General features: G+C 48.0%; 1 protein-coding gene across 1 annotated transcript; it reads left to right on the top strand.

Moving 5' to 3' along the window:
• Window positions 1–427: 427 nt before the first annotated feature.
• On the top strand, window positions 428–21,161 carry rhcgb (Rh family, C glycoprotein b). The gene is made up of 9 exons (XM_078427410.1): window positions 428–615; window positions 4,213–4,363; window positions 5,221–5,362; window positions 6,476–6,642; window positions 8,407–8,544; window positions 9,180–9,316; window positions 13,760–13,884; window positions 16,303–16,376; window positions 21,078–21,161. Exons 1-9 carry the CDS (start codon window positions 443–445, stop codon window positions 21,159–21,161), a joined length of 1,191 nt encoding a protein of 396 aa, XP_078283536.1. The 5' UTR covers window positions 428–442.
• Window positions 21,162–22,391: the final 1,230 nt, after the last annotated feature.

The following is a 22,391-nucleotide window of genomic DNA, read 5'->3' on the forward strand; positions in this document are numbered from 1 at the left end:
AATTGTCACCTATGCCTTTTCTCCAGAGATGCTGCCTGACCCGCTGAATTACTCTGGCATTTTGTGTCCATCTTCGGTGTTAAACCAGTGTCCGCAGTTTCTTCCTACACAAGAATCTGTGAATCTCCACCTTAACAGTACCAAATGACTTGTCCTCCGCAGCCTTATGTGGGCGTGAATTCCACAGATTCACCACCCTCTGACTAAAGACCGCAAATTCACCACCTGCTGACTAAAGATGCTGCCTGACCCGCTGAGGTACTCTAAAGTTCCTCATCGATCACAGAGATTTGTGAATACCTTGAATTTTTCTTCCCTGATGCAAAGCTCTGGGCAGGCGTGGATAACAAGGCTGCACTTTGGGTAGTACCTTCACAGATTCACAAATTGTAAATCAGGTGATTTTCTTACCCTGACTACAGGTTTCCAGGATGTCCACGTGATGATTTTTGTGGGATTTGGCTTCCTGATGACGTTCCTGAAGAGATACGGGTTCGGAAGTGTCGGCTTCAACTTCCTTATTGCATCCTTCAGTATCCAGTGGGCTCTGCTGATGCAAGGATGGTTTCATTCCCTGGATTTCAGCGATGGGAAAATCAAAATCGGCGTGGAGAGGTAAGCCACAAACAACCTGCGGATGCTGGAAATCTGAAACACAAGTTCATGTTCATAAATTAAGGAGCAGAATTGAGCCACATACATTCCGATGTACGGAAACACCGCTGTATCATAGAGTTATGCTGCACAGAAATAGGCCCTTCAATCCAAATCATCCAAGATGTTCATCTCAGCTCGTACCATTTGACCTATACCCCTCCAACCTTTCTCTATCCATGTACCTGTCTAATGGTCTTTGAAACTTTGTTATAGTTCCTGCCTCAACCATTTCCTTTAGCAGTTTGAGCCACGCACCCAGCACCCTCTGTGTGGAAAATGTTGCCCCTTTTAGAGTGTTAAAGAAGTCACAAGGTCATAAGATCATATGTGATAGGAGCAGAATCAGGCCATTCGGCCCATCAAGTCCACTCCGCCATTTAATCACGGCTGATCTATCTCTCCCTCCTAACCCCATTCTCCTGCATTCCCCCCATAACCCCTGACACCCAATCTATCTATTTCACAAAATGCTGGAGTAACTCAGCAGGTCAGGCAGCATCTCAGGAGAGAAGGAATGGGTGACGTTTTGGGTCGAGACCCTTCTTCAGACTGATGGACTACAAGCATTTTGACACCAATCTATCACTGCCTTACAAATATCCATTGACAGCCTCTAGAGTGTTCTGTGGCAATGAATTCCACAGATTCACCACCCACTGACTAAAGACATTCCTTTCATCTCATTGCTAAAGGAAGGTCCTTTAATTCTGAGGCTCTGACCTCTGGTCCTGGACACACCCACAAATTTCCAATGCCCCCAATATTTTACTTTTGCGGTTCTCGTCTCTCTCTGGCTTTGCCTGTTCTGTTATCATGTTCATTACTGTTACCTGCAGTGAGATGGTTACTCATGTTATCATGTTCATTACTGTTACCTGCAGTGAGATGGTCACTCATGTTATCATGTTCATCCCTGTTACCTGCAGTGAGATGGTCACTCATGTTAATCTTGGCCTGCACGAAATGCTGTTCATTACAGAATGGCCATTGCATGCTCTCAGCATTCAATGTGTTGCAGCGGTAGAGTTGCTGCCTCACAGTGCCAGAGACCCAGATTTGGTCCTGAGTGCTGTCTGCAAGGAGTTTGTACATTCTCCCGGTGACCAGGTGGGTTTTCTCCGGGTGCTCCGGTTTCCACCTGCTCACCAAAGACATGCAGGTTTGTAAATTAATGGGCTTTGGTAAGTTGCAAATTATCCATGGTGTGTAGGAAAGTGCTAATGTACGGGGTGATCGCTGGTCAATATATGCTGACAATGAGTCTCAACCTGATCACTCTCTATTCTCCCCTCTCCACCAGGCAAGAGGTACAGAAGTGTGACAACACACACCTCCAGATTCAGGGTCAGTTTGTTCACAGCTGTTATCAGGCAACTGAACCATCCTACCACCAACTAGAGAGCGGTCCCGACCTGCCATCTACCTCATTGGACTATCTATAATTGGACTTCACTGGCCTTAATCTTGCACTAAACCTTATTCCCTTTATCCTCTGCCTGCATACTGTGGATGGCTTGATGATAATCATGTATAGACTTTCCACTGACTGGATAGCACGCAACAAAAAATATTTTCACTGTACCTCAGTACACGTGGCAATAAACTAAACTCATAACAGGCCTATAAAAAATAATACACATTGATAAAATGTAATAAACAAAATGAGGTAAATTAATAACCACAGCAGTAGTGCAAAGAAAACCTAAAGTCCTGAGTGCAACCAAAGACAGTCCGCAGAAGTTCACAGTCGAGGTTAGTGTGTAGTGTTCTCGAGCTTGATGGATAAAAGGCCATAAGGTCATAAGGAATAGGAGTGGAATTAGGCCATTCGGCCCATCAAGTCTACTCCGCCATTCAATCATGGCTGATCTATCTCTCCCTCCCAACCCCATTCTCCTGCCTTCTCCCCATAACCTCTGACACCTGTACTAATTGGGAAGAAGCTGTTTTTGAACATGGCGGTCATGGTTTTCAAGGCTTCTTCCCGATGGTAGCAGCAACATTAGAGGGTGGCCAGGTGGTGTAAGTCTTTGAAGATATTGTCTGCCTTTTGGAGGCAGTTGTTGCTGTAGATCCCTTCAATGGTGGGGAGGTCTTACCCTGCGATGGTCTGGGCAGTGTCTGCCACAATCGCCTTCATACCAAAGATAATCTGAATGGCGAAATAGTAATTTGAGAATATTTGTTTTGCTTGTATTGTGGTGGTGGGTTTGTTTGTATTGTTTTGTATTGTAAATAGCATTTTTGTAAATAATTGATTTGAATTATTCTTGGTAAAAAAAAGATAATCTGAAGAAGGGTTACCACCCGAAACGTCACCTATTCCTTTTCTCCAGAGATGCTGCCTGAGCCACAGTTTAGTTTAGTTTAGTTTAGTTTAGTTTAGTTTAGTTTAGTTTAGTTTAGTTTAAAGATACAGCACGGAAACAGGCCTTTCGGCCCACCGGTCCACGCCAACCAGCGATCCCCGCACATTAACACTATCCTACACACACTAGGGACAATCTTTTCATTTACCAAGCCAATTTGTCTACGGACTTGTACGTCTTTGGAGTGTGGGAGTTACTCCGGCATTCTGTGTTTGTCTGCAGTACAAACCAGCATCTGACTCTTGCACAATCTCTTTTATACATGGGCCTTCAAGCAGCAGAATAGGTCGCGATGCAACCCGGATTAAAACCAAAAACGTTGGGCAGGTGTTGAAAATCTCAAACAAAAATGGATATTTTTAGAAGATCGGCAAGATCTGGGAAAGAGTTGGTGCTTTAAGGGAGAGTTAGTGTGAAAGACAAGTATGAAAATGAAAATTAGTTATAGTATTCTTGAAATAACACAACAAAGAACGGTAGTGCAGCGGTAAAGTTGCTGCCTTACCGTGCCAATGATGCAGGTTGCATTCAGACTACGGGTGCTGTCTGTTTGGAGTTTGTACGCTCTCCCTGTGGCCTGTGTGGGTTTTCTCCGGGTGCTCTGGTTTCCTCCTACATTCCAAAGGCGTACAAGTTTGTAGGTTAATTGGTTTCAGTAAAATTGTAAATTGTCCCTAGTGTGTGGGATAGTGCAAGTGTACGGGGTGATCGCTGGTCGGCATGGACTCGGTGGGCCGAAGGGCCTGTTTCCGCTCTGTATCTCTAAAGTCTAAAGTCTAATATTGAACATTTTTCACAATCGGTTCTGTAATCTGCAAACCAAGGACGTCGTACAGGATCAATGGTCACATTGATCAATAGATCCCTGTCACTACCGTAACAAGATTCAGTTCAGTTCGGTTCAGTTTAGTTTACTGAGGTAGAGTGAAAAGCTTTACGTTGTGTGTTACCCAGTCAGCAGAAAGACAATACATGATTACAATCGAGCCATTTACAGTTTACAGATACAGTATCATTGTTAAAGTAAGAAATGTTGCTGTGGAGTGTGGAGTGAATGTAATATGTGATTGTAGATCTGCTTCTGTAGCTAGCACGCCAATGGTCGCCTGGGTTGGCCGCCATCTTGTTCTTCTGGTGGTTGATGTCTGACTCTCATTAACTTGTTGCTCTGATCCCTCTTTCCCAGTCTGATTAATGCTGACTTTTGTGCTGCTTCGGTGCTCATCGCCTTTGGAGCCGTCCTTGGAAAGGTTAGCCCCGTGCAGCTGATGGTCATGTCCCTGTTTGAGGTGACCTTATACGCAGTGAACGAGTACATCCTACTCAACCTTCTTGGGGTGAGTTGCCAACATTCTCCCCCTTCTGTTTGTCTCGCCTGCCTCTAATCTTTAGGGCGGCACCAATGGTGGCGCAGCGGTAGAGTTGCTGCCTCACAGCGCCCGAGACCCCGGTTCGATCCTGACGACGGGTGCTGTCCGTACGGAGTTTGTACGTTCTCCCCATGACCGTGTGGGTTTTCTCTGGGAGCTCCGGGTTCCTCCCACACTCCAAGGATGTATAGGTTTGTAGGCTAATTGGCTTTGGTAAAATTATAAAATTTGACCATGGTGTGTGTAGGATGGTGTTCGTGTTTGGGGATCGCTGGTTGGCGTGGACTCGGTGGGCCGAGGGACCTGTTTCTGCGCTGTATCTCTAAACTAAACTAAAACTAATCTTACAGTGCACCTACTTAGAGAGGTCCTAACATTGATGACAACCAACAATCCTAAACCATTCCGATGGACCTAATTCATCAGAGAGGCATGGATCGGGTGGTCAATTAGTCTGTTTCCCCCAAGGGGGAATTGTCAATGCTAGCGGCCATAGGCTTAGAGGGAAATTTAACAGAAAATAGTATGTGCCTGCAAAGCACTGTGGTGAATACAGCAGATAGAGTCATAAAACAGGAAACATGCCACTTGCCCCAACTCAGCTGGGTGGAGAGAGGGAAGGGAGGAGGGGAGGAGGAGAGGGGAAATGGAGGTAAGGGGGAGGGGAGGTGAGTGGGAAGGGAGGAGAAGGGGAAGGGGAGGGGAGGAGGGGGAGGGGAAGAAAAGGAGAGTGGAGAATGAGGGTGAGGGGATGAGAGGAGGGGGATGAATGGGTTCTTCAAGTGTAAATATATGTTATTTAATGAGCGTTTTCTGTTTTCAAGGCGCGGGACGCAGGGGGCTCGATGGTTATCCACATGTTTGGCGCCTATTTTGGACTCGCGGTCACTCGTGTTCTGTACAGGCCTCAGTTGGATCAAAGGAAGAATGAGTCCGTCTACCATTCAGACCTCTTCTCCATGATTGGTGAGGGTCTCTCTGTTTAGTCTCCGGGAATGTCAGGGGAAAGACCTCCCCCATCCCACCCATCCCCGCCAACCAATGGGATGAAGGGAGTGGAGACACAAGAGGCCGCAGATGCTGGAGTAGTCGTACAGCATGGAAACAGGCCCTTCGGCCCGACTTGCCCATGCAGACCAAGGTGCCCCGTCTATACTGACCCCATCTTCTGCGTTTGGCCCATATCCCTTTAAACATCAGAAGAAGGGTGTCGACTCGAAACGTCACCTATTCCTTTGCTCCGCAGTTGCTGCCTGACCCGCTGAGTTACTCCAGCACTTTGTGTCTATCTAATGACCAGGAAAGGTCTGCCCCCCGATCTGAATTGGGAGGGCAAGTGGGCTTGTGCTGGTGGTGAGGTGTGGGGCAGTGTCTATTGTTGGACGGCAGTCAACTGATTTACATTCTTTCGGATGTAGGAGGGGTATTGAGAAAATAACAGGGAGAATGAAATGTTCATAAGTTCACAAGTTCTAGGAGCAGAATTAGACCATCAAGTCTACTCTGCCATTCGATCATGGCTGATCTATCTTTCCCTCTCAACCACATTCTCCTGCCTTCTCCCCATAACCCTTGACACCCACACTAATCAAGAATTTATTAAACATATCCACTGACTTGGCCTCCACAGCCAGTCTGCGGCAATGAATCCCACAGATTCACCGCCCTCTGACTAAAGAAATTGCTCCTCATCTCCTTTCTAAAGGTACGTCCTTTTATTCTGAGGCTGTGGTCTCTGGCCCTGGACTCTCCCACCAGTGGAAGCATCCTCTCCACATTCAGTCTCGGCCTCTGTTTTGCACTGTATCACAGTCTCTCGTTAATGGACGGGATTCGGAGAAAGTGCAGCACAGTGGTGCAGCTGGTAGAGCCACTGCCTCACGTTGCCCAAGACCTGGGTTGGATCCAGATCTCGGACGCTGTCATTGTGGAGTTTGCACGTTCTCCCTGTGACCCCGTGGGTTTGCGCTGAGCTCCTCCAGCAGTTTGTCTTTTGCTCCATACTCCAGCACCTGCGGTCCCCAGTGACTGTGGCCCTGAGGATCCACTGGCGTCAAGGCTCTTTGTTCTCATCCGCAGGCACTCTTTACCTCTGGATGTTCTGGCCCAGCTTCAACTCCGCCATCTCCCATCATGGGGACGGGCAACACCGTGCCGCCATCAACACCTACGCCTCGCTGGCCTCCAGCGTCCTCACCACCATCGCCGTCTCCAGCCTCTTAGAGAGGAAAGGGAAGATCAACATGGTAGGATGTGGATGGTGGCGGCTGGGGTAGCTGGGGGTGGGGTATGTGGACTGCAGGGTATCCGGAAACCGTGGGGTATTTGGACTGGGGCTTAACACACTGTGACACATGGGCAGGGTGGTGCAGCGGTAGAGTTGCTGCCGTACAGCACTTACAGCGCCAGAGACCCGGGTTCCATCCTGACTACGGCGGCTGTCTGTATGGAGTTTGCACGTTCTCTCCGTGACCCGCGTGGGTTTTCTCCGAGAACTTTGCTTTCCTCCCACACTCCAAGCACGTACAGATTGTAGGATAATTGGCTTGGTATAAATGTTTTAAAAATTGTCTCCAGTGTAGGATAGCGTAAATGCACGGGGATCGCTGGTCGGTGCGGGCTCGCTGGGCGAAGGGCCTGTTTCTGTGCTGTATCTCTAAACTAAACTAAACTGAACGCTACTAGTCTGGGGTAACCTCAGAGACAGCTACCCACCAAGTGTGGGGGAGGTGGGAGAGGGAACAGAACACCAACGATGATTAGATGTGGATCATTTGCCACAGGAATCTAGGCTTGACTCCAAAGTGAACAGAAACGTATTCCAACTTCAGACAGTCCTGGTGTGAGATTGGTGTTAATCCACACTGCAATTAGAGCGATCCCTTCACATGGGAACATTTGGACTGGAGACGCAGTCATTGGGTCTCAGGAGACTGAAGTCCTCCCCTTGTCCTAAGACGAGGCTTTCAAGACACTTCCTTGAAAGTGGCCTCTGAAGTAGATAGGGTGGCCAAAGAGGCTTTTGGCACTTTAGAGTATTGAATATAGAAGTCAAGTCAAGTCAAGTCAATTTTATTTGTATAGCACATTTAAAAACAAGCCACGTTGACCAAAGTGCTGTACATCAGTTCAGGTACTAAGAACGAACACACAAACATAACAGCACATACATAAACAGTTCACAGCGCCCCCTCAGAGGGCCTCAAATGCTAGGGAGTAGAAGTTGAATCGGTCAGGACACTGAGTGTAAGATCAGGAAGTCATAGTCCAGCTTTGGTCATGCCACACTTGAAGGATGTGCAGTTCTGGTAGCTACATTACAGGAAGCATGTTGAGGCTTTGGAGAGGGTACAGAAGAGTTTTAGCAGAACGCTCTTTGGATTAGAAAGTATCACCCACAGTATAAAGAGAGATTGAATGGACTTAGATTGTTTTCCCTGAAACCTCAGAGATTAAGGGAAGACCTATTAGAAGTATGTAAAATTATGAGAGGCATAGACAGGGTAGACAGTCAGAATCTCTATCACAGGATGGACATGTCAAAGACCAGAGGGCATAGATTTAAGGTGCGAGGGGCAAAGTTGAATAAGATGTGCAGGATAATTTATTTGTACACAGAAAGTTTAGTTTAGAGATACAGTGCGGAAACAGGCCCTTCGGCCCACCTGGTCCGCGCCACCCAGCGATCTACCGGTGAAAACGAGTTACAATCAGGCTCAACAAGACGACTTTGAAACAAGTACAAAGATGGGTGGGGGAGGGACAGAGAGAAAGAGAGGATGCAAGGGTTACTTGAAGTTAGAGAAATCAATACTCATACTGCTGTTGTAAGCTGCCCAAGTTTCCAACACATTGAGTGTAAGACTCAGGATGTCATGATGCAGCTTTATAGGACATTGGTGAGGCTCAGAGACCTGGGCATGTCTCACTGTCCAGGTGGGCTGTGGGAGGAGACGGGGCAGGTGAGTGGTGAAGGGGCAGGAGGGTGATCTCCCTGTTCCTGTCGCTAGGTCCACGTGCAGAACGCCACGCTGGCCGGGGGCGTAGCGTTGGGCACGGCCGCCGAGATGATGCTGACGCCATACGGAGCGCTGATTGTCGGAGCGATCTCCGGGACCATCTCTACGCTGGGATTCATCTACCTGTCGGTGAGTCAGCCCGAGGAGAGACACATCGGGGATGGCTTCATACATGCTTGTGTACACGCGTGTGTGTGCATGTATGTGCATGTGTGTGCTCATATGTTTGTGTGTACGTGTGTGCCCATATGTGTGAGCACATGTGTGTTGTTCCGTGTTTTCCATTATGTTTGTGTAAGTATGTTTGTGTGTGTGAATCTTTGTTTATGATTGTATGCATGCTTGTGTGTGTGTGTATTTGTGTTCGTGTGTGTACATACATGTGTGTGTGTGCGTGAGTATACATTCCACGTGTGTGTGCATTCTATGCGTGTGTGTGTGTGTGGATTCTGTGTGTGTATGTGCATGTGTCCATGCGTAGACCTAGACATAGACACACACATACACACATACACACACACACATGAACATATCACCACACACACACACAACATAGACACACACACGCACGCACACACACACACACACACACACACACAAACACACACACACACACACACACACTCACACACTCACACACACACACACACACACACACTCACACTCACACACACACACACACGCAGTGATCACTGTGGTGGGTATGTGGCTATCTCAGTGTGCTAGACCATCCTTGCTCCTGGCCTCTGTCTCTCCCTCTCCAGCCGCTTTTGGAGAAACACCTGCACATCCAGGACACGTGTGGCGTCCACAACCTGCACGCCATGCCGGGGCTGATCGGGGCCATCGTGGGGGCCGTCACCGCTGCCGCTGCCACCGAGGGTGTCTACAGCAGGGACGGGTAGGTGTGGGGGTGGAGGTGGGGGGTGGATGGGGTGGAGGTGGGGGGTGGAGGTGGAGGGTCTAGGTGGGGAATGGAGGTGGGGTTGGGGGGGTGGAGGGGGTGGAGGTGGGGGGTGGAGGTGTGGGGTGGAGGGGGTGGAGGTGGAGGGGGTGGAGGTGGAGGGGGTGGAGGTGGAGGTGGGGGGTGGAGGGGGTGGAGGTGGAGGTGGAGGTGGGGGTGGAGGTGGGGGGGTGGAGGGGGGGGTGGAGTTGGGGAGGTGGGGGGTGGAGGTGGGGGGTGGAGGTGGGGGGGAGGTGGAGGTGGGGGGGGTGTGGAGGTGGGGGTGGGTGGAGTTGGGGAGGTGGGGGTGGAGGTGGGGGGGTTGAGTTGGGGAGGTGGGGGGTGGAGTTGGGGAGGTGGGGGGGTGGAGGTGGAGGTGGGAAGTGTGGGGTGGAGGTGTGGGATGGAGGTGGGGGGGGGGGGGGGATGGAGGTGGGGGGTGGAGTTGGCGGGGGTGAGTTACACCCAGCATTGCCATAGGGTCAACACTGTCTGTGTGTGGAGGTAACCTGGGAAATACTAAACCACACACTAACTTTAACACCACAGCTACTCCTCTTTAACGGCCCTCTCTCTCACTAACCTTCCCCTTCTATATCTACTCCTTCACCTAATTGTGTGCTTGCCTCTCGCACACGTTTGAGCTGATTTCCTGCCCAATTCCTCATTTCTTGGCCTCTCTATTTTTCCCGAGATGCAGCATGGAAACAGGCCCCTGGGCCCACCGAGCCCATGCCAACCATCGATCGCCCGCTCACACCAGTCCCATGTTATCCCACCTTCTCGCCCACTCCCTGCACACTTGGGGCAATTTACAGAGGCCATTTAACCAACAAACCCGCATGTCTTTGAGATGTGGGGGGGGGGGGGAAACCAGAGCACCTGGTAGGAAACCCACGCGGTTATCGGGAGAACATGCAAACGCCATACAGACAGCACCCAAGATGACTATTGAACCCGGGTGTTTGTCGATGTGAGGCTGTGGCTCCACCAGCTGTAGCACTGTGCTGATTTATTTTCCATTTTATGACCACTCTGTTCTATCGCTTCTTTACATTCATCACCCTCTCTTGCGGTTTACTTTTTCTTTCATTCTCTATTTTTGCTCTTCCTGCTTCCTCCACTCCTCAATTGTGTTTGGCCTCTCCTTCACTCTCAGGTACTTGGTCCGAGCCTGAGGCATCTACCCCCTGTCACTGTGCCAGTCTCTCCCCATCACCTTCACTCTCAGGTACTTGGTCCGAGCCTGAGGCATCTACCCCCTGTCACTGTGCCAGCCTCTCCCCATCACCTTCACTCTCAGGTACTTGGTCCGAGCCTGAGGCATCTACCCCCTGTCACTGTGCCAGCCTCTCCCCATCACCTTCACTCTCAGGTACTTGGTCCGAGCCTGAGGCATCTACCCCCTGTCACTGTGCCAGCCTCTCCCCATCACCTTCACTCTCAGGTACTTGGTCCGAGCCTGAGGCATCTACCCCCTGTCACTGTGCCAGCCTCTCCCCATCACCTGCCTGCTCTTCCCTTTGTCTTGCACAACTTTCTCAGTTTCTTTGTCGTCCCTCTCCCTCTCTCTCTCTCCCACCCTCTTTCTCCCTCTCTACCCTTCTTCCCTCTCCCTCTTTGCTCTTACTGTCTCCCTCTTTCTCTCTCCTCTGTCTGTCTGTCTGTCTGACTCTTTGTCTGTCTGTCTGTCAGTCTGTCTGTTTGTCTGTCTATCTGTCTCTATGTGTGTGTGTGTGTGTGTGTGTGTGTGTGTGTGTGTCTATCTGTCTCTATGTGTGTGTGTGTGTGTGTGTGTCTGTCTGTCTCTGCCTGTCTCTATGTGTGTGTGTCTGTCTGTCTCCATGTGTGTGTGTGTGTGTGTGTCTGTCTGTCTGTCTCTATGTGTGGGTGTGTCTGTCTGTCTCTCTGTGTCTGTGTGTGTGTGTGTGTCTGTCTGTCTCTGTGTGTGTGTGTGTGTGTGTGTGTGTGTGTCTGTCTGTCTGTCTCTGTCTGTCTCTATGTGTGTGTGTCTGTCTGTCTCCATGTGTGTGTGTGTGTGTGTCTGTCTGTCTCTATGTGTGTGTGCGTGTGTGCCTGTCTCTATGTGTGGGTGTGTCTGTCTGTCTCTGTCTGTCTCTATGTGTGTGTGTGTCTGTCTGTCTCTATGTGTGTGTGTGTGTGTGTCTGTCTGTCTCTATGTGTGTGTGTGTCTGTCTGTCTGTGTGTGTGCGTGTGTGCCTGTCTCTATGTGTGGGTGTGTCTGTCTGTCTCTGTCTGTCTCTATGTGTGTGTGTGTCTGTCTGTCTCTATGTGTGTGTGCGTGTGTGCCTGTCTCTATGTGTGGGTGTGTCTGTCTGTCTCTGTCTGTCTCTATGTGTGTGTGTGTCTGTCTGTCTCTATGTGTGTGTGTGTGTGTCTGTCTGTCTCTGTCTGTCTCTATGTGTGTGTGTGTGTGTGTCTGTCTGTCTCTATGTGTGTGTGTGTGTGTGTGTGTGTGTCTGTCTGTCTCTATGTGTGTGTCTGTCTGTCTCTATGTGTGTGTGTGTGTGTGTGTCTGTCTGTCTCTATGTGTGTGTGTCTGTCTCTGTCTGTCTCTATGTGTGTGCCTGTCTGTCTCTATGTGTGTGTGTGTGTGTGTGTCTGTCTATCTGTCTCTATGTGTGTGTGTGTGTGTCTGTCTGTCTCTATGTGTGTGTGTGTGTGTGTGTGTGTGTCTGTCTGTCTCTGTCTGTCCCTATGTGTGTGTGTGTGTGTGTGTCTGTCTGTCTCTATGTGTGTGTCTGTCTGTCTCTCTTTCACTCTCCCCACCTTTCAGTCATACGTTTTTCCCACTTTCATGTTCTCATCCTCTCTTTGTTTATCTCCATTTTTGCCCTATCTCTCCACCTCTTTTGCTTTCTCACTCTCTCCACCTTTTGACTGTTCTCTCTATTTTGACCCCTTTTGCAGCAAGTCTCCCTTCTCTTCACGTCTTCACCTCCTTCTCACACATCTCTGTCCAGCTCCTGAACTCTCTCTCCATCTCTCCCCTGCACGTTTTCTTCCGTACCTCTTGTCAGTCTCTCCGCCTCTGTAGTTGTCCACGTATCTGCTTCATTGAGAACCCCATCTCATCTCATCTCATCTCTCCCATTATCTGTTGCCATTTTTTTTAGGTATTCGCTGCCATTGTCTTTCTGTTTTTACTTCCATCTCTGACCTGCTACAACTCTGAGACTGCTTTACTTTATTTAGTCTGAAGAAGGCTTTCGACCCAAAACGTCACCTATCCACGTTCTCCTGAAATGCTGCCGAACCCGTTGAGTCACTCCTGCAGTTTGTGACATTTTTGTCAACCACGATCTGAAGTTCCTTGCTTCTTCTTACTTTATTTTTCCTCTGGAACCTCCACATTGCTAATGCTTTTCCCGCCCTCTCTCCCCGTTTGTGTTTCATTCACTTTATTTTTTATCTTTTGCCTCAGCTATCAGTCTTTCTGTCTTGACCTTGGTGCCTCCTTCACACTCCGACTACCCGTGTAAGAATCAACAAATATTAGACACACAATTCAAATTTGCAATGAACATACCCCTTTGCAATGAACATACCCCTGTCTCCCCGTGACCTGCGTGGGTTTTCTCCGAGATCTTCGGTTTCCTCCCACACTCCAAAGACGTACAGGTATGTAGGTTAATTGGCTGGGTAAATGTAAAAATTGTCCCTAGTGGGTGTAGGATAGTGTTAATGTACGGGGATCGCTGGGCGGCACGGACTTGGAGGGCCGAAAAGGCCTGTTTCCGGCTGTATATATATGATATGATATGATATGATACAATCGTAATGAATGTAATATCTCGGGATACAGAGTGTGGCCAGAGCTAACAAAAGCAAAACACAGACTGAAGGCTAAATTCCCAGCAATACTTCTGTCCCAAATCTTGGGAGAGTTAGTGGGAATAAATAATATAGGATTCCTGACGAATTAGTAAAACGGTTAAAGAAATGTAGAAACAAGGAACAGCAGATGATGGTTTACAACAAAAAGACGCAAAGTGCTGGAGTAACCCTGCTCCAGGTTTTGGATACTCCCTCATACCCGCCCCTTACCCATAACCCCACTGTGAACACCAGGCCATCATCTCCCAGTCTGTTGTCACCTGTCCATGTTCTCCACAGATGCTGCCTGACCCGCTGAGTTACTCCAGCACTCTGTGAAACGTCGTCTATACATGTTCTCCAGAGATGTTGCCTGACCCGCTGAGTTACTCCAGCACTCTGTGTCTTTTTCAGTATAAACGGATGCTTGCGGTAGGAGTCTGTTTATTAGTACAGTTTCTAACTCGATTATCCCAGAGGTGAGATGATGGGACTGTACTCAGCATGGTTACAGTTGTACTCCCTGCCTTGTGCCCTTTGTGATGGCCCTCTTGCTTTCCTCAGGCTGATCGCTGCGTTTGGTTTCGAGGGTAGATTTGAAGGGCGGACTCCCAGTATGCAGGGGGGGTTTCAGGCTGCAGCCCTTTGCGTGACTCTCCTCATCAGCCTGGCTGGAGGCATCGTTGTGGGTGAGTAGAGGGTGTCCTCCCCTGTACCTGCTCTTGGTGTTCGGTTCTACTGCCATGTGTACAGTGAAAAACTTTGCTTGCAGTCCTGGCAAGTCAAACCATTCATGAGTACAATCAAATTCACAAGTTCATTAATGACAGGAGCAAAATTAGGTCATTCGGCCCATCAAGTCTACTCCGCCATTCAATCACGGCTGACCTATCTCTCCCTCCTAATCCCATTCTCCTGCCTTCTCCCCACACCCCTGACACCTGTACTAATTAAGGATAGCGGAGTCAGGGGGTATGGGGAGAAAGCAGGAACGGGGTACTGATTGAGAATGATCAGCCATGATCACATTGAATGGCGGTGCTGGCTCGAAGGGCCGAATGGCCGACTCCTGCACCTATTGTCTATTGTCTAATCATGAATCTACCTATCTCTGCCTTGAATATATCTATTGACTTGGTCTCCACAGCCTTCTGTGGTAGTGCAAAGAGAAAAATAGTCAAAGTGCAGAACATAGTATTATGGCTACAGAGAAAGTGCAGATCTATAAAAAGTACAAGGGCAGCAACAAGGTAGATTGCAAGATCAGGAATTTAGCAGGAGAGTTCCAAGCATAACAGTGGGGATGGGAAAAAAAGACTCAAAGTGCAGGAGTAACTCAATGGGTCAGGCAGCATCTCTGGAGGACTTGGACAGGGGTCGTTTTGGGTCGGAACCCTTCTTTAATCTGAAGAAGCTGTTTTTGAATCTGGGGGTTCATGCTTTCAAGCTTTCGGATCTTCTGCCCGAAAGGAGAAAGGATAAGTCGGAATGCCTGGGGTGGTGAGTGTATATCAGTGTATATCAATGTATATCAGTGTATATCAATGTATATCAGTGTATATCAGTGTATATCAGTGTATATCAGTGTATATCAATGTATATCAGTGTATATCAGTGTATATCAATGTATATCAGTGTATATCAATGTATATCAGTGTATATCAGTGTATATCAGTGTATATGAGTGTATATCAGTGTATATGAGTGTATATGAGTGTATATGAGTGTATATGAGTGTATATGAGTGTATATGAGTGTATATCAATGTATATCAGTGTATATCAGTGTATATCAGTGTATATGAGTGTATATGAGTGCATGGTTTTGAGCAATGGGCCTAAAGGGGTGCAACATTTTCTGTGCTGAATGACACCGTGACTAAACCTCACGGCGGGAAGCCACGCCATTCATTACATCCACAACTGCACAGGTTATTGACCCAACTTCACTTTAGGTGTGGCACGGTGGTGCAGCGGTAGAGTTGCTGCCTTACAGTGCCAGAGACCTTGGTTCAATTCTGACTACTGTGCTGTCTGTACGGAGTATGTACGTTCTCCATGTAACCGAGTGGGTTTTCTCTGGGTGCTCCGGTTTCCTCCACACACTCCACACACTCGAAAGACGTGCAGGTTTGCAGATTAATTGGCTTTGGTTAAAATGGTAAATTTTATAGTAGAATAGTGGAATAGTGCCAGTCTACAGGGTGATCAAACCTGTACATCTCTGGAGTGTGGGAGGAAACCGGAGCACCTGGAGAAAACCCACGCACGTCAGAGGGAGAATGTGCAAACTCCGTACTGACAGCACCCGTGGTCAGGATCGAACCCAGGCCTCTGGCATTGTAAAGCAGCAACTCTACTGCTGTGCCACCGTAAAGGCCAGTACAATCAGGGCCGGCAACAGATGACCTCAGCACAGGTGGATCCATAATGGCTCATTGTTGATGGTGAAGATGTGCTAACGAAGGGGATACAGCTTGCAAACAGTGGAACTAGTGGACCTTGGCTGCCGCCTAATGGTGGCACTTGCTTATTACAGCTCAGTACAACTAAAACTCCATGTGTTTTCTGTAGCAATACTTTGAATGTGGTGTTAAAATTCTACTTTAAAATACTTTCCGCTTGCGAGAAATTGTACAACAAAATGTAGGAAAAAAGGTATTTGAAATATTTCCCAGAGTACTGTCCCGATCATCTCTCCTTTACTGCCTGCTGCTTTGGTTTACATAGTATGGACTTAGCACGGGTCCTGTGTACCACTTCCAGCAGTTTCTTCTTCTGTGGAAAGTAATTCTCTCCACATCCTCCCCCTGAACACATCCTTCATCATCTTCATCAGTTGCCTCCTTGCATCCGAGAAGCTACAGCAGGGAGACTTGGATCAATTCATTCAAAGGAATCTCTCAGATCCTTCGAATAGGGACCTGAACAGATGAAGGTAGAGAGGCAAAAAAACCCCACCCATATTAATCCTGTGAAACATAAATGAAATTGAGGAAGATACACTTTAGACATTTTTGTTCTGACGTAAACGGTTTGCCCCAGCAATGCTCTTCATAATCTCGCTGTCTACAATTACAAATTGATCAATGTTGTTTCTTTTTAAAGGTTTTATTCTGAAATTGCCCATTTGGGGGGATCCACCAGATGAAAACTGCTTTGAAGATGAGGTGTACTGGGAGGTAAGTGATTGAGCATACTGTGGCACGGTGGCGCAGCAGTAGAGTTGCTGCCTTACAGCGAATGCAGCGCCGGAGACTCAGGTTCGATCCTGACTACGGGCGCCGTCTGTACGGAGTTTGTACGTTCTCCCCGTGACCTGCGTGGGTTTTCTCCGAGATCTTCGGTTTCCTCCCACACTCCAAAGGCGTACAGGTATGTAGGTTAATTGGCTGGACAAATGTAAAAATTGTCCTTAGTGGGTGTAGGATAGTGTTAGTGTGCGGGGATCGCTGGGCGGCGCGGACCCGGTGGGCCGAAGGGCCTGTTTCTGCGCTGTATCTCTAAATCTAAAAAATCTAAATCTAAAGGAACAGGCCCTAAACTGTGATCTACAATCTCTCTTCGATGCACTAATGCTCAGGGTTTTTTTTCATTAGTGAAAATGAAATTTTTATTTTTTTTCATTTGGAAAGACTGGGCTTGTATTTACTGGAGTTTAGAAGGGCGAGAGGGGGTCTCATAGAGACGTATAAAATTATAAAAGGACTGGACAAGCCAGATGCAGGAAAAATGTTCCCAATTTTCGGTGAGTCCAGGACAAGGGGCCACAGTCTAAGAATAAAGGGGAGGCCATTTAAAACTGAGGTGAGAAGAAACTTTTTCACCCAGAGAGTTGTGAATTTGTGGAATTCTCTGCCACAGATGAATTTAAAAAGAGAGTTAGATAGAGCTGTTTAAATAATGCAGGTTAAAAATGAGCACTTTTAGATAGCACGCGATTTTACTCTTAAATTATATATTTAGTTTGGTTTAGAGATAAAGCTTGGGAACAGGCCCTCTGGCCCACTGAGTCCACGCCGACCATCGATCGCCCGTTCACCCTAGTTCTTTATTATCCCACGTCCACATCCACTCCCCACACACTAGGGGCAATTTGCAGAAACCGACAAACCCACACTTTTTTGGGATGTGGGTAGAAATCGGAGCATCCTGAAGAAACCCATGTGGTCAAAGGGAGAACGTGCAAACTCCATACAGATAGTAACCGAGGTCAGGCCTCTGGCGCTGTGAGGCAGCGGCTCCACCAGCCAGTGTAGTGTTTGCACTACCACGATCTAGTTTTCTTAGGATAGCTGATAACTTACTGTAAATATTTCTTGTTGCATGTAACGTGACTGTAAAGCTGAAGCAACGATGAATTTTATGTCCCAGTTCATATCTTATGCCTGTGACTGACAAGCATAAGCAAAACATGTGTTTGGTTGCTCCTGGGTTTTGGAATTCTGTTCTCATTCCTGATTTTGCTGATACAATGGATGTCTTTGGTGTACAAACACGATGGCTTATACATTTAGACTTCCTTCCTCTGCTGATTCCACTTCCACAGTTCAGGGCTTCCTTATGCCAATCAGCCTTCTCTTCAGCCTGTACCTGAGGTGTTGTTCATAATCAGATCTACCATCGGACATACATTCACCTCTTGTCATAGAGTCTCTCCCATTCCTTTCAACAGCCGTTTGGGGGCAGCACGGTGGAGCAGCGGTAGAGTTACTGCCTTACTGCTCCAGAGACCCTGGTTCGAATCTGACTATGGGTCCTGTCTGTAAGGAGTTTGTACGTTCTCCCCGTGACCTGTGTGGGTTTTCTCTGGGTGCTCCGGTTTCCTCCCACACTCCAAAGACGTGCAGGTTTGTAGGTTAATTGGCTTCGGTAAAGGTCGGTAATTGTCCCTCGTGTGTGTAGGGTAGTGTTAGTGTACGGGGGTCGGGGGTCGTGGGTCGGCGCGGACTCAGAGGTCAGAAAGGGCCCGTTTCTGCTCTGTATCACGAAACTAAAACAAATAATGAGGAGAAAGTGATGGGAAGGAACTGCAACTCCTCCTAACACCTGCATTTCTTGGAGCCACTGTGTTTCCCAGTTCAACAGTTTAACAACACGATACAATTAGGAGGGAAATTGGTCTGCCAACAATGATAAAACACAAGACGATACATGAAACACGAACTTAAAGTGCCGAGTGGAAAGTCCAGGATTGGGGAGGGGGGGTGTTGAGGGGGAAGGGGAGCCAGTCTACCCCACGACAGAAGGGGGAGGAGTTGTACAGTTTGACAGTCACAGGGAAAAGGGATCTCCGCTGGCGTTCTGTGCTGCATCTGCAAACTGGTATAAAGAGGAACAAGTGACGGGATAAAGCTGCAACTCTTCCCATCAGCTGCCAGTAACATTCCATCAGCTACCAGTAACTTCCCATCAGCTGCCAGTAACATTCCATCAGCTACCAGTAACTTCCCATCAGCTGCCAGTAACTTCCCATCAGCTGCAGCAACTTCCCATCAGGTGCCAGTAACTTCCCATCAGCTGCCAGTAACTTTCCATCAGCTGCCAGTAACTTCCCATCAGCTGCAGCAACTTCCCATCAGGTGCCAGTAACTTCCCATCAGCTGCCAGTAACTTCCCATCAGCTGCCAGTAACTTCCCATCAGCTACCAGTAACTTCCCATCAGCTGCCAGTAACTTCCCATCAGCTGCCAGTAACTTCCCATCAGCTGCCAGTAACTTTCCATCAGCTGCAGTAACTTCGCATCAGCTGCCAGTAACTTCCCATCAGCTGCCAGTAACTTCCCATCAGCTGCAGTAACTTCCCATCTGCTGCCAGTAACTTCCCATCTGCTGCCAGTAACTTCCCATCAGCTGCCAGTAACTTCTCATCAGCTGCCAGTAACTTTCCATCAGCTGCAGTAACTTCGCATCAGCTGCCAGTAACTTCCCATCAGCTGCCAGTAACTTCCCATCAGCTGCCAGTAACTTTCCATCAGCTGCCAGTAACTTCCCATCAGCTGCCAGTAACTTTCCATCAGCTGCCAGTAACTTCCCATCAGCTGCCAGTAACTTCCCATCAGCTGCCAGTAACTTCCCATCTGCTGCCAGTAACTTCCCATCTGCTGCCAGTAACTTCCCATCAGCTGCCAGTAACTTCCCATCAGCTGCCAGTAACTTTCCATCAGCTGCAGTAACTTCGCATCAGCTGCCAGTAACTTCCCATCAGCTGCCAGTAACTTCCCATCAGCTGCCAGTAACTCTCCATCAGCTACCAGTAACTTCCCATCTGCTGCCGGTAACTTCCCATCAGCTGCCAGTAACTTCCCATCAGCTGCCAGTAACTTCCCATCAGCTGCCAGTAACTTCCCATCAGCTGCCAGTAACTTTCCATCAGCTGCCAGTAACTCTCCATCAGCTGCCTGTAACTTCCCATCAGCTGCCAGTAACTTCCCATCAGCTGCCAGTAACTCTCCATCAGCTGCCAGTAACTTCCCATCAGCTGCCAGTAACTTCCCATCAGCTGCCAGTAACTTCCCATCTGCTGCCGGTAACTTCCCATCAGCTGCCAGTAACTTCCCATCAGCTGCCAGTAACGTTCCATCAGCTACCAGTAACTTTAATGCAGTAAAGAGGACGAACCAATTTTGCATGGTTGCACTGCCTTCACGAAGGATGCCTTCTGGTGAAGATGAGACTTTGTCTGCATGAGGAATGTGGATACTGGTGACTTTAGAGAGATGCATCTGTCCCTGGTCGCTGCTTAATTAAATATGTTTGACCCTCATGCCAGCTTATCTCTAATCTTATGCTGAAACCTATTCATCAATGTCCCACATTCCAATGAGAACTCCTTAAGGCTACCCTGCTGTCGGACTGACTTTAGCACATTAAACTCCAGACTCCTCACAAGTCATAGCATCACACAGCACAGAAAACAGTCCCTTCGGCCCAACTAACGAAGTCGCACCAGGTTCTCGTTCTCACCAAGCAACATCGTTACTTTTTTGCATATCTTTCATTAATTTTTTTCTCTACCTCTCTACATCACCTTCTATATCTCGTTTCCCTTTCTCCTGACTAGTCTGAAGAAGGGTCTCGATCCAAAATGTCACCCATTCCTCCTCTCCAGAGATGCTGCCTGTCCTGCTGAGTTACTCCAGCATTTTGTGCCTATCTACGGTTTAAACCAGCATCTGCAGTTCCTTTACATATTTCGTCCAAGATGCCCCATCTACACTGGTCCCATTTGACCATGCCTGACACATTTCCCTCTAAACCGTTCCGATCCATGTACATTAACATAAATGGCACATTAGCTCTGGCCTTGCCAACTTGTTGATGCTTGTCTGTAGATACGTAAAGCTGATGCTAAGTCCAGGATGCTCCCCAGTACAGAACAGATGATTCTAAAGACAATTAGTTTCACTGTAACCACGTCCAATTTAGTAACGTATAAAACCCTTGAATAAAGGAAATCCGTGTATATGAATGGATTTGTAGGAAGGAACTGCAGATGCTGGTTTAAATCAAAGATAAACACTAAAAGCTGGAGTAACTCAGCCAGACACGCAGCATCTCTGGAGAGAAGGAATAGGTGATGTTTTGGGTCAAGACCCTTCTTCAGCCCTGAAACGTCACCCATTCCCTCTCTCCAGAGATGCTGCCTGTCCGGCTGACTGCATGGGTTTTCTCCGGGTGCTCCGGTTTCCTCCCATGCTCCAAAGACGTACAGGTTTGTAGGTTAATTGGCTTTGGTAAAAATTATAAATTGTTTCTAGTGTGTAGGATAATGTTAGTGTGCGGGGATCGCTAGTCGGCGCGGACTCGGTGGACTGAAGGGCCTGTTTCCATGTAAACTAAACTAAACTAAACTAAATCGAGTTACATCTTTGACTCTCCAGGTTCCAGAAGATTCACTGTACACTGTCGTCTCCTCGAAAACACCGCCTTTGAAACCAAATGTTAACGGGGACATTGAACAGTGACACCAGGTGAGTGTACCTTCGTGTGACGTATTACAGGTCTACCACTCGTGAGTTAATGTTGAGGTTACGTCATGGACTGTTCAGCTGGAAATCTCGACTAATAATCTGGAAAATAAAAATGCTACTGATGTAGATTCAGAATTTGGAATAACTATTGGAGATCAGATCGAACAAAGTGCTATAAAATCCCAATGGAATGTAAAGAACTTCTCCATCCTTAACCTGGCAGCCAAAGCAGAACAATTTTGTTTAGTTTAGCTTATTTTAGAGATGCAGTGTGGAACCAGGCCCTTTGGCCTAACGAGTACACCTAGACTAGCGATCCCCGCACATTATCCTATCCTACACACACAGGGCCTTTGGCCTAACGAGTACACCTAGACTAGCGATCCCCGCACATTATCCTATCCTACACACACAGGCCCTTTGGCCTAACGAGTACACCTAGACTAGCGATCCCCGCACATTATCCTATCCTACACACACAGGCCCTTTGGCCTAACGAGTACACCTAGACTAGCGATCCCCGCACACTATCCTATCCTACACACACTGCGGACAATTTACAATTATACCAAGCCAATTAGCCCACAAAACAGTACGTCTTTGGATTGTGGAGATCCTGGAGAAACTGCACGCGGGTCATGGGGAGAACGTACAAACTCCGTACAGGCAAGCACAGGTAGTCAGGAATGATCCCGGGTCTCTGGCGCTGTAAGGCAGCAACTCTACCGCTGCGCCACCGTGCCGCAGTTTAGTTGTTTAGTCTGGTTTAGTTCACAGTGGACTGTGACACAGTAGATCATCTTCTGGCAAGGGCTTGCAAAGAGTCACCACACTCCGCGTCATCTTGTTTTTAGCAAGTATCTGCAACCATCAAGTTTGATCTTGGGCTGAGAAAATTTGCGTTTCTTACCTTCTCATTTAAAATGTTTGATTTTGAATGGGGGAGGGGTGAATAGTGTTAGCATTATTTATCAGTCAGTCAAATGGACAGGATTTTAAGTGCAGGAAGGAACTGCAGATGCTGGTTTAAACCGAAGATAGACACAAAAAGCTGGAGTAACTCAGCGGGTCAGGCAGCATCAATGGAGAAAGGGCTTAGGTGATGTTTCGGGTCGAGAACCTTGTACAGACTGTCAGATTTTAAACTCAACTTGGGGGTGGCATGGTGGCACAGCTGGTAAAGGTGTTGCCTCACAGCACCAGAGACCCGTGCTCGATCCTGAC

This window comes from Rhinoraja longicauda, chromosome 33 (genome assembly GCF_053455715.1).
Source record: "Rhinoraja longicauda isolate Sanriku21f chromosome 33, sRhiLon1.1, whole genome shotgun sequence".
NCBI lineage: Eukaryota > Metazoa > Chordata > Chondrichthyes > Rajiformes > Arhynchobatidae > Rhinoraja > Rhinoraja longicauda.

Coding starts and splice junctions, on each gene's coding strand:
- rhcgb (XM_078427410.1), top strand. CDS start 443: ATGATTTTTGTGGGATTTGGCTTCCTGATGACGTTCCTGAAGAGATAC. Junction 6,643..8,406: donor GGAAAGGGAAGATCAACATG/GTAGGATGTGGA, acceptor TCCTGTCGCTAG/GTCCACGTGCAGAACGCCAC. Junction 13,885..16,302: donor GGCTGGAGGCATCGTTGTGG/GTGAGTAGAGGG, acceptor TTCTTTTTAAAG/GTTTTATTCTGAAATTGCCC.